Source organism: Lycium ferocissimum, chromosome 5, assembly GCF_029784015.1.
Source record: "Lycium ferocissimum isolate CSIRO_LF1 chromosome 5, AGI_CSIRO_Lferr_CH_V1, whole genome shotgun sequence".
NCBI lineage: Eukaryota > Viridiplantae > Streptophyta > Magnoliopsida > Solanales > Solanaceae > Lycium > Lycium ferocissimum.
The window spans coordinates 31,655,877-31,671,703 of record NC_081346.1 but is presented as its reverse complement, the minus strand read 5'-3'; the positions used below and the strand labels follow the sequence as shown (position 1 = coordinate 31,671,703).

The following is a 15,827-nucleotide window of genomic DNA, read 5'->3' as shown; positions in this document are numbered from 1 at the left end:
GTCTCCCCAAAGGAAACAAAAATATCTGTCACTGCCCCCAACCCGCTTTGACGCCCCCTTTTTTTCCACTCCCAACCCCGAGCATAAGCCGTTTGGAAATATCCATACCCCCCAAAGTGAGGCCGTACAATCTTAATCAAATAGGGCCCAATCCCCTAAACGGGTATTTTCGATCTCCTCTCGGCCACATCGTGGGAGCATACGGCAGTGAGTTCCCCGAACTATACTCCCGAACACTCATTTTCCCCCCGGAAGATTAAAATCTTTGACTCGACCCCGTCGGGTCCCCCGGGGCAAAAAAGAAAAAAAACCTTGAAAACCCCTCCCGGGCGGGGGGCTTGTCCCCCGGGAAAAAATTCCGGTCTCATACCGAAGGAAATCCCGAAACGGAGAAACCCAAACCCTTTCGACTCGGTGCAAAGATTCCCCTCATTCCCTGCATTCAAAAAAAAAAATTGGCGAGCCCTTTCGGTTTCCCCCCAAAAAAATTTGGGAGGGTAAAATTGACGAATTCCCGAACCCCTCGGCACTAACAAATTTCGTCGCATAACGGTACCCGTGCTCGACACCGGGCTCCGAGCGGCTACTAACCGAGTCAATAACCGAATGCGCATCCCGCATCTCCCCGGCCGGCATATCAGCGCGATAACTGGTGGTGCCCTAGTCGTTAGCCTCCTCTAGACCTTTCTAGAACGGAAGGGTTCTAAGAAGATCTAGATGGGGCCTCACTTTGGGACTCACCCTGGCCCATATCTACCGGTGGCACCCGACTCTGTCATAGCCTTACTTCTCTAGTTAGCTGAAGCTCTTGTCATCACAGGCATCGCTGAAATCAGAACACATTATTAGAAAAGGAATCCTGATAATACGGCTCTAACGCACAATCTAAGATGAGAAAGAAGGACAACCTTCCTAAATGACATGTCGCCTCCTGTTTATAAGTGTGGTGCATAACACACCATAAACAAGACTCTGCTTGACACGGCTTGTAGACAATCCTAGGACGGAACTGCTCTGAGACCAAGTTTGTCACGACCCAAATCGGAGGGCCATTACAGGTACCCGGGCCCTATATGCCGAGCACCACTAATCATGTTATCATATCGTAATCATAAACAAGGGTGGACCATTATGGTCGTCAGATGGAAACCCGCTAAATCATAAAAGAAATATACTGAAAAGGAATTAGCCTAAAGAACATGCATATGTAACTATGTTGGACAAAACTATACAAGTTGACAAGGCCATCATACACAACTATGCAACGAAATATAGGCCGAGGGGCCATAGAATGTCTAACTGTACCATAACTGTCTACAAGCCTCTAATAGAGTACATGACATAACAAGGTCGGGACAGGGCCCCGCCATACCCGTATATACAATAAAAATATAACGTACCAAAACACAACAACAACTCCGAGACAAGGGGAATGCTCCAATATCAGCTGAACAGCAACCTACGGAGGCGGATCGTCAACCTGAACCTGCAGGCATGAAACGCAGCGCCCCCCAAGCGAAAGAGGTGTCAGTACAAACAAAGTATGCGAGTATGTAAGGCATGAAACGTAGCGTCCCCCATATTTTTATTATTACCAGAAGAGGCCCAATTTGTACTGAGAAACACCCACACGTCCTTCACTTTTCATTTTTCATCACTCACTCTCGACACAATGTTCTCTCTCTCCACCTATTTCTCTTCTCCTCTCTCTAATTCATCCCAGATCTGAAAAATCCATTTCATACTAAGTCAAAATCTTTAAATTTCTCTTCACTTTCTTCTCTCTCAAGCATAAATGGTCTCGAAGAACATTTTTCACTGTCATTGTCACGATTTGTTCTATCATCAGAGCTGCACTAGCCACCGACGCACTTGCACCGACTCGGACTTGATCCGTCGAATCTATCTTCCTAGCAGCGACTGCTGGTTGTGCTCTGAAGTTCTATTTTTGGTTCATTATTTTTCTTTCATTTGAGATGTTGATTCTGAGAAAAAAAAAGTCTTATGCGTTTGGCTGTGTATAGGCTATAAATTTCGTCTTCTTCTTTTTGTGTGTGTGGTGATATTGGTGTTGAAATATAGATGGAGTGGTGGCTGAAAGGTGTTCTCTGGTACAAATGTATATAATCAATGTTTATACACACTTTTACAGTGTAGATACATTATTTAAACATTATATAAATGTGTGTGTATATTGTATAATTATGTATAATTATGTATAATCGTAAATATATCAGTGTATAAGAATGTATACACAATGTATCTTAGTGTATAGGCTATAAATTTCTTCTTGTTCGTCTTCATTTTTATTTTTGTGTGTGTGTGTGTGTGTGTGTGGAGGGGTGTATATGGTGATTTTGGTGTTGAAATAGACATGTAGGGGTGGCTGAAAGGTTTTCTCTAGTACAAAAATATATAATCAATGTTTATACACACTACTACAGTGTAGATACATAATTTAAACATTATATACATGGGTGTATATATTGTATAATTTTGTATAATTGTGTACAATATTGTATAATCATAAATATATCAGTGTATAAAAGTTTATACACAATGTGTCTTAATTTATAATTATGTATAAGAATGTATTTGAGTAGCTCAAGTTCAAACAATCATAGCAGTATGCTCTTTTTTTTTTTTTTTTTTTTGCGAATTTTAGAAAAAAATAAGCATGAAAAATAGAAAATAATGAAACAAAAAAAAGTTCAATTTGATTTAGGAACGAAAAAATGAAAAGGAAAACAAAAAGAAGAAAAAAAAAAACAAATTAAGTTGTAGGTGTATTGCAGAGAGGAAAGAGAAAAAGTTGTTACACCTCGCGTCATTGCGTCGTAAGTAAACTAACATAAGCCTGGAGACGTCATGGAACCCTGATAAGGTTAAGGAGGACTTCTAACAAGTGCTAAACAAATGTCTAAAGGTTTCAGGATTAAGTGAATCGAAGAAATTAAGTTTGTCGAAAATTTGGGAAAACTTGGCAGAATTTTGGACAGGATTTTTGGTCCGACTTGAGAGAGGCATATCTCCTAGAATATGAGGAGTTATGGAATCCATAACCTATGAAATTTCAAATTCAGCGAGTCTTCTTTCCAATGCAACTGAAAAATCGCGATTCTGAGAAGTACGGGATAGAAGTATGGGCCGTTCTTTGAAGTGTGTCCCGCACTGTTTGCCCGCACTTCACCCATGGGTAGCCGATGCCCTTAGCCGCAAATCCATGGGTATCTTGTCTTATGTTCAGCCAGAGAAAAGGGAGCTAGTTCATGAGCTTCAGCAGTTATCTAGCCTAAGAGTTTGATTGTTGGACTCGGGAGATACAGGGGTTACTATTCAGGACTCAGCGGTTTCGTCTTTGGTAGCTGAGATTGGCCGAGCGTCAGTACGAGGATCCTATGTTAGTTCATTACATAGACACAACTCCTCAGAAGAAAAAGTCGCCATTTGAGATTGCTGAAGATGGAGTTCTCAGGTCTCGAGGCAGACTATGTGTTCCTGATGTTGCAGGATTACATCGTCAGATAATGGGGGAGGCTCACTGTTCCCGTTATTCTATTCATCCGGGAACGACGAAGATGTATCATGATATTAAAGAAGTTTATTGGTGGGATGGAATGAAAAAGGACATAGCAGAGTTCGTGGCCCAGTGTCCTAATTGCCAACAAGTGAAGATTGAGCATCAGAAGCCCGGTAGATTATTGCAGGCTATCAAGATTTTGACGTGGAAGTGGGAAGCAATAAATATGGATTTCATTACAGGCTTGCCCCGTTCTCAGCGTAAGTTTGATTCTATATGGGTGATTGTTGATAGACTTACAAAAGCAGCCCATTTTCTGCCTGTCAGGACTACTTACTCAGTCGAGAATTATGCGAAGCTTTATATCAATAAGATAGTACGACTCCATGGTGTTCCGGTACCCATCATCTCCGATAGGGGTGCACAATTTACAGCGAACTTTTGGAAGTCCTTTCAGAAGGGTTTGGGGACTCAGGTGAGTCTTAGCACCGCATTCCATCTCCAGACAGACGGGCAGGCTGAGCGTACTATTTATACCCTTGAGGATATGTTACGGGCATGTGTGATAGATTTCAAAGGTAGCTGGGATGATCATTTGTCGCTTATTGAGTTTGCATATAATAATAGCTATCATTCCAGTATTCAGATGGCCCCGTATAGGGCTCTACATGTGCGGAGGTGTAGATTACCAATTGGATGGTTCGAGGTGGGGGAGACTAAGTTAGTAGGACCAGACTTGGTCCAACAAGCTGTGGAGAAGGTCAAACTTATTCAGGATTGATTATTGGCAGCCCAGAGTCGTCAGAAATCTTATGCAGATAATCGTCGATGAGATTTAGAATTTTAGATTGATGACTGGGTATTCCTGAAGGTGTTACCCATGAAAGGCGTAATGAGATTTGGCAAGAAGAAAGGTGAGCTTAGTCCTCGGTATATTGGACCTTACAGGATTGTACGTAAAGTGGGCCAGGTGGCCTATGAGTTAGATTTGCCTCCAGATTTGGTATCAGTCCATCCAGTCTTCCATTTATCAATGCTTCATAAGTGCATCAGAGATTCTTCCAGAATCGTTCCCGTAGATAATGATCAGGTTACCGAGCAACTATCATATGAAGAGGTTCCCATTGCCATTCTAGACAGACAAGTTCGAAGATTAAGAAATAAAGATGTAGCATCAGTTAAGGTCCTTTGGAGGAACAGAAATGTTGAGGAAATGACTTGGGAAGCTAAAGAAGATATGAGATCCAGGAATCTGCATTTGTTTCTACTCTAGAGGAGGCTCAGACAGAGATACCATTGTCTTCAGGTGCATTATTCTTTATTTTTATGATTTCTGGTCGTGTGAGGCCATTATTGCAATTGCTTGTTATGGCCCGTTGTATATTTTGGGTTGTTGTGACAGGATGGTAGTGATATAGTTACAGGGGAGACTCTGCCGAAATTTTGATAAAACCCCTAAATGTCTAACATTCGAGGACGAATGTTCTTAAGAGGGGAAGGATGTTACACCTCGAAAATTTTCGCGTCATTGCATCGTAAGTAAACCAACATAAGCCTGGAGAGGTCATGGAACCCTTATAAGGTTAAGGAGGACTTATAACAAGTGTCTAAAGGTTTCAGGATTAAGTGAATCGAAGAAATTAAGTTTGTCAAAAATTTAAAAAAACTTGGCAAAATTTTGAACAGGATTTTTGGTCCACCTTGAAAGAGGCATATCTCCTAGAATATGAGGAGTTATGGAATCCATAACCTATGTAAATCCAAGTTCAGCGAGGCTTCTTTCCAATGCAACTGAAAAATCACGATTCTAAGAAGTAAGGGATAGAAGTACGGGCCTTTCTTTGAAGTGCGTCCCACACTTTTTGCCCCGCACTTCACCCAAAATTTCTAGAATGTGGATTTTGACCCTCCCAAGTGTGGTCTAAAAGTACGGCCCGTTCTTTGAAGTGCGTCCTGCACTTTTTGACCGTACTTTGCCCGAGAATTCTAGAAACTTTAAATTCGGTAGACATTTTTGTTTTGGCCTATAAAATGATTTTCCCACGACTTGGGATCATTCTTCTTCATCAAATTAAAACCCTGGTGACCTTCTAATCTCTCTCAAACATCCAAAAACACCCATAAACATCTCAAATCAAATCGAGAAGAGATCAAGCCATAAAATCCTTAACTAATCCCTAGAAAGTGATTGTTCTTGGCTCTACTTGGAGTTGTGGAGAGTTTGGTCTTGAAACAAATTGTGTAAGTTGATTTTCTTCAAATATAAGGTATGTTCTTCATCTTGTTTCCTATGTTGAGTTCATTTGAGGGTTTATCAAGCCTTAAAGATGAAGAGAATCATGGTAGAAAGGTTATAAGATGTTATGTTGAAATTATTGGCTATGGATTGAATTTGTAAGGAAGTTTTGGATAGTTTTAAGTTTAGTTTGAATATAATCTCTTGGCTATGGTATTGTTGATGTTGTTAATGAAGTTTAGGAGCTGTTTTAGAATTTGGTGGAAGTAAGTGATATAGGAGAGAAATGCTGCCCAAATTCTGTTAGCTCACCTAACAGTTTAGTTTGATCTTATAAGCGTTTCGACGACTTAACCTTAGTTTGAATTATCTTGAATGTAGATTTGCAAGCTCGGGAGGATAGATGTTGAGTTTTTAAGTAAGATGACAAGGTATGTTAAGGCTGTCCCTTTCTTTCTTATGGCATGATCTTATCAATACGAACTTACACAAATGATGTCTATAATGATTCCTCTCTTAGAAATAGTAGAAGCTTATGTTTCTTGATGTTCTTATGATATTGTTGATCTTTACCTCATGATTATTGATTTTGGCTCATGGTTATTGATCTTGTTTGTTTAAGTTGATCTCATCTTGTGATTATTGTTCCTTCAAGGTAAGATATGATGATGATGATGATAGATTCATAATGATAATCGTAGGTTACCGACCTTACGTCACTCCGATGGAGTCATAACTTTTCCTTGGGCTCTGATGCATGCTTATATATATATATATATATGTAGCTATTTTCTCACATCAAGTCGCGCTATAGTCGGCCCGGTACGGCACCTATTGTACATACCACTGCAATTGGATACGGATAAAATCGAGCCTATTATGGCCGGGTACGGATGACACCGAGCCTATATGGTCGGGTACGGTATTATGATATATGTATATGTATGAAAATGTTTTTTTTTTTTAAATTAAAAAGGCAAGCATGCATGACATCTACCTTAAGAGGCAATCAAATGCACAGGTTATCTCTTTTATCTCTTGTCATTTTGATATCTATGTTATGTTGCTTTCCATGTCTTACATACTCAGTACTTTATTTGTACTGACATCCTTTTGTTTATGGACGCTGTGTTCATGCCCGCAGGTAGACAGGGAGACGGTACAAATCCTTAGGCTTCCATCTTAGCGTTAGTACATGAGCACTCCACTTGTTTCAGAGTTGCAGCTCAGCTCAGTATGATCCTTTTGTGTACATTTGGGCATGGCGGGGTCTTGTCCCGTCCTTATCATGTTGTGTACTCTATGTAAAGGCTTGTAGACAGATATGTACAATTAGAAGTTCTATGACCATCTCGGTCCATACTTTGTTGTGTCATCATATTTTTGATAGCCTTGTCGGCTTGTGTACTTGAGATCAGTTTGATGACGCGCGCGTATATATATATATATATATATATATATATATATATATATATATATTTATAGGGCTTTTGGGCTTGTGTCCTTCTGATTAATGAACTAATTCGCCTGTTCGATTATCTCGATTGAAATCCCCGTAAATGGTATTTTCCGTCGAAATAGTATTCTTGCTTATTTCGATGATCCTCGATATAGAAGAAAGAGTTCGGGCATTATTAAATATGGGACTATAGAAACACATGCAGTCATCAAAAAAAAGGATTTGATGGAGTATCGAGGAGTCAAGGAATTTAGGCCAAAATACCAAATGAAAGTGTTTTATGGCCCACTTAGATATGACTATGAGAAGTACGTTTTGTGGTGCTCGGTAGTTTAGCTCAGGTTGCCCGTCATGGCCCTCGGGTTGGGTCATGACAAAAGATGTTACACCTCACATTTTCAGAGCATGAGCATGCCATATACTTCACCGTATTAATGGAGTATCGGAGACGTCTCATGAAGTTTTGAAAGGTACAAGCCATGGGAAGTTCGTAACAATGAAGCACAGGATAAATTACGATCTCGTAAGTCGTAACCGGGAAGGACAACCTTGAAACCAAAGGACATGACCATTATCAAGTATTATTAATGATAAATATCATGTATGGAGAGTTTTGGAAGATTCCGGAACCAAGCAAATCGAAGAAAATAAGTTTGTCGAAAATTTGGAAAAAAGTTGGCAGAATATTGGGTCAACTTTGGAGGGGTATATCTCCAGGTATATTAGGAGTTTTAAGGTGTTTCAAAAGCCTAAAATGAAATTCATCGAGTCTAATTTCCAACTCAACAAACCGTTAGTCAAAACGACATCGGAGTAAAGAGTTATGGCCATTTTAATATAACCCTCCAAACTGCCAAATGGCTTCCGCGGGTCCCACTTAGGAAAGTCGGTTCCACCGACTTTCAAGGGGTATAAACCCACCCCTACCCCCCCCCCCCATCAACCCCATTTTTTCATCATTTTACACTCCCATGAGTTCTAGCAATCTCCTAACACATTCCCCAAACATTTATAGCCGATTAAATCAAGAATTTAACAAAATTACACCAAACTAGTCCATGAAAGGTGATTGTTCTTGCTTCTACTTGATGTTGTGGCGAGTTTGGTCTTGAAGAAAGTTGGTATGGCTAAATTTCTTCAAGTATAAGGCATGTTCTTCATCCTATCTCTTATGTTGAGTTGATTTCAAGGTTTAGCAAGTCTTAAAAGTGAAAATAGTTATGGAGGAAAGGTCATAAAGTGTTGTGTTGTACTTGTTGTGTTTATGGACTGTTTTAAGAATGTTGTGGCCGTTTGGTTGGGCTGATTTACATGTATATGGATGTTATCTAATGTTGTTGGTGTGTTGATGAGATTATGCTCCTTGATTGGGAAGAAAGGAAGTGTATATTGTTGTTGTATGCTGAAAAACATCGTGTGAGATGTTTTATGGAATATTTTGGTATTGATGATGATGTTGTTGATATTAGTATTGCTATTGTTGTTGTTTTGTTGGTATTGTGATTTCGGGCTAGGGATATAAACAGGGGAGATGATGCCCAAATTTCAGCAGATTTTAAAAGGAATTAATTTGAGGGCTTAAGACAAGCATATGACGATAAGCCTAACGATAATATGAATTCTCGTGAATGTAGATTTACGAGCTTAGGAGGATAAGCGTTAAATAGTTAAAGTTAAGGCGACCGAAAAGGTATGTAAGTCTAGTCCCTTTCTTTCTAAAGGTATGACTCCTACATTACGATTCCATATATGTCTTCCATAACATCCTTGTTCCCGAAAAGCTAGAAGTTCATGATTCTCAAGGTTTTTATGATATTAAAGATAAGATGTTTTCTATGAGGGCCATGATGACAATGATGACTTCTTCCTTGTGAATCCATACATGTCTTCCATAATGTCCTTATTTCCAAAAGCTAAAGATTCATGATTCTTAAAGTTTCTATGACGCTAAAGATGATTATGTTTTCATGATGAAAATGATGATGATGATGATGATTCCGTTTCTAGAAGTTTTAAAGTTTATGATTTTAAATGCTATGATGAGATTGTTGAGCTTATTTCATGATTTCCTTGATCTTATTCATTGTTGTTGATCTCACCTTATAATCATTGTTCTTTCAAGGGGAGATATAGCGATGATGATTGTTCCATAATAAAAATCAAAGGTTACCGACCTTATGTCACTCCGATAAAGTGGTAACTTTTATTTGGGCTCCCATGCATGCTACTTATATTATATATGTATACGATGTATATATATGTATATAGGGGATATGGGAAAAGGGCAAGGAGTTATATACACACAGCCACCTGATCAGTTGGTATATCATGACATCGTCCCGAACGCGGGATATATGGGTATGGATCGGGCTGCACGTTCCGCAGCAGTATATATATATATATATATATGAAGAATGATTTTTTTTAAAAAAGAAAGCTAAGCACGCATGGTATCCGCCTTATGAGGCAATCAGATGTACAGGTTATCTTTATCTCATATTATGTTCTATATTTCTTATTATTTTGTTATTCTGCCTTACATACTCAGTACATTGTTTGAACGTCCTTTCTTGAGGACGTTGCGTTCATGCCCGCAGGTAGACAAGTACACGAATTTGACCCGTAGGTGATTTATCAACTGATTCTTAGGAGCATTCCACTTACTTCGGAGCTGCAGTCTATTGGTATTAGTCCTTATGGTCACTTGTATTCTATGTAGAGGCTCGTAGACATGTGTGTATAGTTAGACATTTCATAACCCTACCGGTTCATATCATTGTATAACATTTTAGTAGTCTTGTTGTTGAAGATTATATAGAGATGTGCTGTTATATTGTGATATATGTCCTTACAGATTATGATATCCAGGAGCTATCTTTATGGTCCACCCAGGAATGTTTATGAGATGTATATTTAGAGCTGTTCGGTGTGTTAGCTCCGGATGCCCGTCATGGCTTTCCGATTGGGTCGTGACAAAAGAGTTGGATGAAAATGGATGAAATCTCTAGATTTGCTTGAAAAGATAAGGTTTGGTGCATTTGGGTTATATTTTGTTGGGAGACAAAGATGTAATTTTTTTTAATTGTCTATACAGATGAAATTTAGCTTGTTGAATTGTATAGTTTAGCTCCGGGTGCCCGTCATGGCCCCCGGGTTGAGTGGTGACAAAAGTGTTGGATGAAAATGGATGAAATCTCTAGATTTGCTTGAAAAGATGAGGTTTTGTGCAACTGGTTATATTTTGTTGGGCTACAAAGATGTAATTTTTTTAATTGGCTATGCGGATGAAATTTAGCTTGTTGAATTGTATATTTATGTAAATTCCCAAAAATAAAATCATTAATATGACAACAGTGTCGACTTCAGATGCCTGTCACGTGGTGCTCATATTTATCTCCTCATGAATTTTCTAATCATCCTACGTTCTAAAATAAACTAGCAAGGTTTGCCCATGCAATGCACAGGCCCAATATGGTTAATTTGGGTTATTACGTTATAATAACTATCTTTGATTGAATCATGACAATATATGAGAATACAAATATATCAAAGGGCTTTATAGAAATACATCCGCTGAAGTAAATGTAAGTCGTTTCATCTTCTATATGAAGACTCATGTACATGTGACGGAGACCTTTGAGGATGAAAGGATTGAAATTTTTTCTCTTGTGACGGAGCAACCTGTAAGATTTCAGCATAGGCTTCAAACAGTAAAAGAGCACGAGGCAAAGCAGAAATACAAAAATGACTCCCAGATTGAAACATGTTGACACATGTAACTGTGAATAACTTGTATATCGCAGGTGGACAACTTTAACTGATGAACTAAAACCAAAAAGCTCTGCTAAAATTAGCTTATCAGCTAGCACATTTCCTTTCCAACAATAAAGACCATGTCTGATAACTCCCAATTGTTAAAAAGATTTTTGAGAACCCAATTTCCACAATGCAATTCAATCTCCTCATATAAGCAATTCAACTTCTAACTCTTGTTCACAATCATGCTCTGCTGAATCATGCTTAACACAAGTACATAATTCACATGTTTCACAATAAAGATAAATGATTTGGGTCATTCCCCTTACTATCTTTTCTTCCTATTTCATCTTATTTACTTGCTTTTCACACTACTACTCTCTAAATACCAGTTTATCACATCTCATAATCAGAGAAATGAAATTAACAAATTTAATTGTGTTATTAGGATTAAAGAATACTGACCATGACCTTCATCTTTTTATTTTATCTTATTTTAGTTAGAAAAAAGAGAACCAACAACAACCTAAGTGGCTCATCAAGATATTGCCTCGGACATTACTTGACTAATGATGAAGTTACCTGCCTCCAATTTGTTGAGCTATAATGGGCTATATAACAACACTTCAATTCCTAAATTTTAAATTGTACTTCTCGTCTCAGATGCTAACAGGAAGATATGAAAATAAAATAAAAAGTAATACAAATAGAAATGAACTTATCATATTTTCAGTTTTTAAACAGTTGGAAGAACATAACATAGAGACTTAAAAAACACATACAGCACACATAAAGTCGTCGATCTTATTCACAAACTCCAATATATCTAGGCAAAAGCACTTCATGAATTCTCGAGCTAATGCCCAATGTTGTGTGTGTGTGGGGGGGGGGGTGTGTGTGTTTCTTTCTCTTTCCTTGCCACTTATATGAATTTTATGAGAACATAACCTTGTATTAGGCATCCATCACATAAAAAATTAATTAGAAAGACTAACTTGACTTAATAAGACACATAATGGGTGGTGAGTACAGCAAAGGCAGGGCGTCAAGATCCATGCCATGTAGATGTCGAAAGTTCATGAAGATGTAGTAAATGATATAATTTTATATATAACCACCTACAAGGAATTTTCAAGAGAACAAAGAGCACTAAGAATACAATTGAAATTACCTTAGAAACCTTAAACACCCGCTGCACATTTGGATATCTGTTTTCTGCAAATTTATGTGAGTCAAACAATCATCATGAGTCAGTAACAAAAAAAGCATGCCACTTCATATAGCATAATGTATCCTAAGATAATCGTCCAAGGCCAAGAGGAAATTCATCAGATGCCAAGACCAGATTTGCGGTAAGATTACATTGGATTTGCCTCCTTTTTTACGCTCAGTCCAAAACCAAATTGTCATCCTCGAGTGACACCAGCATATCTTGTTTTTATATGACCATTAGAAAAGTTGTCTGTACATATTTTCTACTGACCAAGATATAAAATGAAAAAAATTAATAAATTAATTATTTATACTTTAGTGTTAAAAAGATGCCAATGATAGAAATAGAATGGAAGCTTTTCATTAATAATGAATCCTGAGCAAAATGATATCAGTAGTTATAGCATGATGAAACTATAAAGCACTATCAAAATATTGTCCTTGTTCATTCTCTTTTTTAATAAAGCAAATTTAAATTTGCCGACATCACTGAACTGTATGAGAATCTGCGGATGAATAATTTGCCTTGTGTGAAGGAACTTATAGTTGAAGATGTACTACTCTATTTCAAGTCAAGAACAGAGATGCTTTCCTTTAGTCCCTATGCCCAAATAGGGGAATCTGCAAATGTAGCAAGTACTTACATAGAACTATCCATTTTCCTGTTTCTCCGCAGCGAGAAATAAAAAGCCACTGATAACACCATTGGTCTCACTTTAAGCAGAACTTGTTAGAGACAAACACCAAAAGTACTTGTAAAAGATCAATTATGCCAAAGTTGAAGAAGAAAAAGACACCCAAAATCTCCAACATTTCTTAATTTTCTGTTTAATATTGAAGTCTTTTCTAACTCATATTTACTATTAGTACTTTATGGGAAACATGAGAATGTAAATGAAGAACTTTTAGGGGGTCTAGTGGATGAAAGTAAGCCACTGATCATTGTAAACGTCAAGGATGAACTCAAATCAGATATGAAGCTGTAGATTACATGCCAAATCCACATGAAATGAGATGGTTATATAGTAAAAACATTTTTTGAGAAGGTATATAGTAAAAACATATGAGATAAGATACACCAAATATTAGACGCAAATCATTTTATTGCCAGTTCTACTACCAAGGACCTAATTACAACTTTTTAGTAGTGTCAAAATTAGCTTAAAACAGCTAGTCAGAACTTAATTCAGTTATCGCCAAAGCAGAGATGCTTTTGTTCGCCATACTTCCAACTATAAATTTTTTTTTGATAAGTACTTCCAACTATTTTAGACATGACCACTTACACATTCATGGCAAAAATAAATAGCTAAAATACTCGAATAGAAATTTCTTTAAATAAAAAGCTACTCCTACATATTCTCTCCAACAAAACATAGAATCTCAGGAATTCACCAATGACCTACCATAATCTACTCTTCTTCTTGCTCACCTCGACTTTCAACAACCTCGTTTCCCCTACTGCAAGCCCAGTTGTTTTCTTTCTCATAAGTCTTACAAAATTATAAGAAACTGCTTTACTGGTGGTTTTTTATAGAAAGGCGGGTGACTAACTCATTTTTGCCAACTCTAATGTAGAACATAAAGACAACTGAAATAATTGACTGAGCATAAATGCATTTACTGACCTTTGGGAATTTCGTTCACATAGCCCTTCTCTATTCCCATTGAGTTCGTCTTAATACCATTACTGCTACAATATTTACACCAAAAATTCAATGAAGGTAAGCGGATACAAACATTATGACCTAGTACGAAGAATATTTGAGTCCTGCTTAAATGAATAATTTACCATAACAGCCACACTTTGTATTATATTTACAGTAATGCCCTTGGTCTTACCACAAAATTCACACTTATTATATACACAAAAGAAAAGAAAATAAATTGTTTCGTCTAGGACCCTTGAACCATTCTATTCCAATTTCCAAGATCCAAGAAGTTCCTAATGCAGAGCGGTCAAATTTCGGGCAAATAAATTCAGCAAGTAAGGCAAACAATTTTGCTTGTCCTCAAAGCATTCTAAAAGATCTTAAAGGGCTACGTGCTTCAGTTGCTCTGGTTAAAACAATTTTGCTTTCCCTTTTTCCTACAATATACATGAACAGGAAAAAGGGCCAAATACATACAACCATTGTACTAAAGAAACAAACACAATATATGTAGGAGTAATGTAATATCATGCATGTAGTTGCAGATATTGTGAATCAGTACCTGCTACAGCCATTATAAATTCTTGTTTTTATTTCATAAAGATAAAAAAGAGCTCATTTACATCCTTCATTCAATTCCGAGTGTAGATTATCAGAACTCTGGGAAGTTCTGCTATCTATTGGAAACTAATTACACAGAAAACAACCTGATAGAAGTTAGAAAAAATTAGACCCAAAATTTTCATATTGAAACATACGCATGATTGAAAAAACAGAGGAAAAGGCAAGGAAGGGGAAACTGAAAAGTCACCAAATTGTTTTAGAAAGAACAGAAAATGCAACAAAATTACACAGGGAAAGTAAAAGATAGAAATAAAAAAGAAGAGTTAAGCAGAGAAAATAGAAGATAAAAAACAAAAGAAAATAGATCAAAAAAAGAAAATAGAAAACTCACCAAAGGATGGAGAGAAATCGTAAAAGCCAAATGATAGATTGCTTACCAAATTTTACAAAGAAAAAATTGGGGCAGGCAAAATCAAGTGGGTCTGCAACAAAATCTACACGTGTACATGTCTTGAAAATGTAAAAGAGCACCACTAATTTACCATAACACCTAATGCCCTTGGTCGTATCACTCAGCAGATCATATAGATCCGATATATACTTGAAGAAGAAGGAGAAGCCAAGAAGAAGATTCAAAACCTTACCAAATAAAGAGAAGACAAGAATGAAGGAAAATTCCAGATAGCCTAGGAGAGAGAAACTTCAAAAATTTAACTGAAGGTGACTTTTAAGTTTGGAAATTACTAGAGGTGACTTGTAGGGACCACATCAAGTCAAAACCCAATTAAATTTGGGATTAAGAAAATTGGGATTGAAAATGTATTTTGCCAAACTTGTTAATCTTTTATAAAATACAAAAAAGACCCCAAACCATTTAATCCAACTACAGGTTATTTCAAACTCAACATCGGTCCATATCAAAACACACGAATTCATTCAAAACACACGATCGATCTCAACTGCTCCTTCAAACTTTCAACGTTCAAATCCAGTGTTCGTGATCTCAACTGCTAAATGTGCTTCTTGAAACCGTCATCAACCTTTTCAAAAGCCGACTCAGCAATGAACTGCTGCTCTCCATTTCTCTCAGGTAAAATCGCTCAACTCTTTCTTCTTTTAAAGTTAGGGTTTTGAAATCAAAGTGTGAAAATGATGATTTTGGTCAGAGAAGAAGAAGAATAACATGGGTTTGTCTACAATGTTGTTTATTTTGTTGTTCAATGCTTGAGAAACCCTTATTTGTTGTATTTGTTCAAGTTGTTGGGGTTTGTGTGTTTGTAAATAGTGTATGTGGTTGTGAAATTATAGTTTTTAGTGTTGTTTGTGTTCTCGTTCTCCTTAGGAGTTCGAAAACAGGGTTTGTTGGGCTTGACAAAACCAGTATTTGTTCTATTTGTTCCCTTTGGGGGTTTGTTTTTAAATAGTGTA

At 37.3% G+C, this 15,827-nt stretch overlaps 1 protein-coding gene across 22 annotated transcripts; it reads right to left on the bottom strand.

Annotated features, from left to right (window-relative positions):
* Window positions 1-10,574: 10,574 nt before the first annotated feature.
* On the bottom strand, window positions 10,575-15,271 carry LOC132056707 (uncharacterized). Of its 22 annotated transcripts, XM_059449015.1 has the most exons (5): window positions 15,044-15,253; window positions 13,812-13,876; window positions 12,143-12,186; window positions 11,534-11,604; window positions 10,575-10,896 (listed from the first exon to the last, which is right to left on the bottom strand). In XM_059449015.1, the coding sequence occupies exons 2-5, from the start codon at window positions 13,849-13,851 to the stop codon at window positions 10,704-10,706; spliced, it is 348 nt and encodes a 115-aa protein (XP_059304998.1). In that variant the 5' UTR covers window positions 13,852-13,876; window positions 15,044-15,253; the 3' UTR covers window positions 10,575-10,703. The 22 variants fall into 22 exon arrangements, 1 of the variants encoding a protein (XP_059304998.1); XR_009414916.1 differs by lacking the exon at window positions 11,534-11,604 and having other exon boundaries at window positions 15,044-15,271; XR_009414914.1 differs by lacking the exon at window positions 11,534-11,604 and having other exon boundaries at window positions 13,812-13,873; window positions 15,044-15,270.
* Between the last annotated feature and the right edge of the window lie 556 nt (window positions 15,272-15,827).

Coding starts and splice junctions, on each gene's coding strand:
- LOC132056707 (XM_059449015.1), bottom strand. CDS start 13,851: ATGGGAATAGAGAAGGGCTATGTGAACGAAATTCCCAAAG. Junction 11,605..12,142: donor GGGTGTTTAAGGTTTCTAAG/GTAATTTCAATT, acceptor TTTAAAATTTAG/GAATTGAAGTGTTGTTATAT. Junction 10,897..11,533: donor GTAACTTCATCATTAGTCAA/GTAATGTCCGAG, acceptor GAAATCTTACAG/GTTGCTCCGTCACAAGAGAA.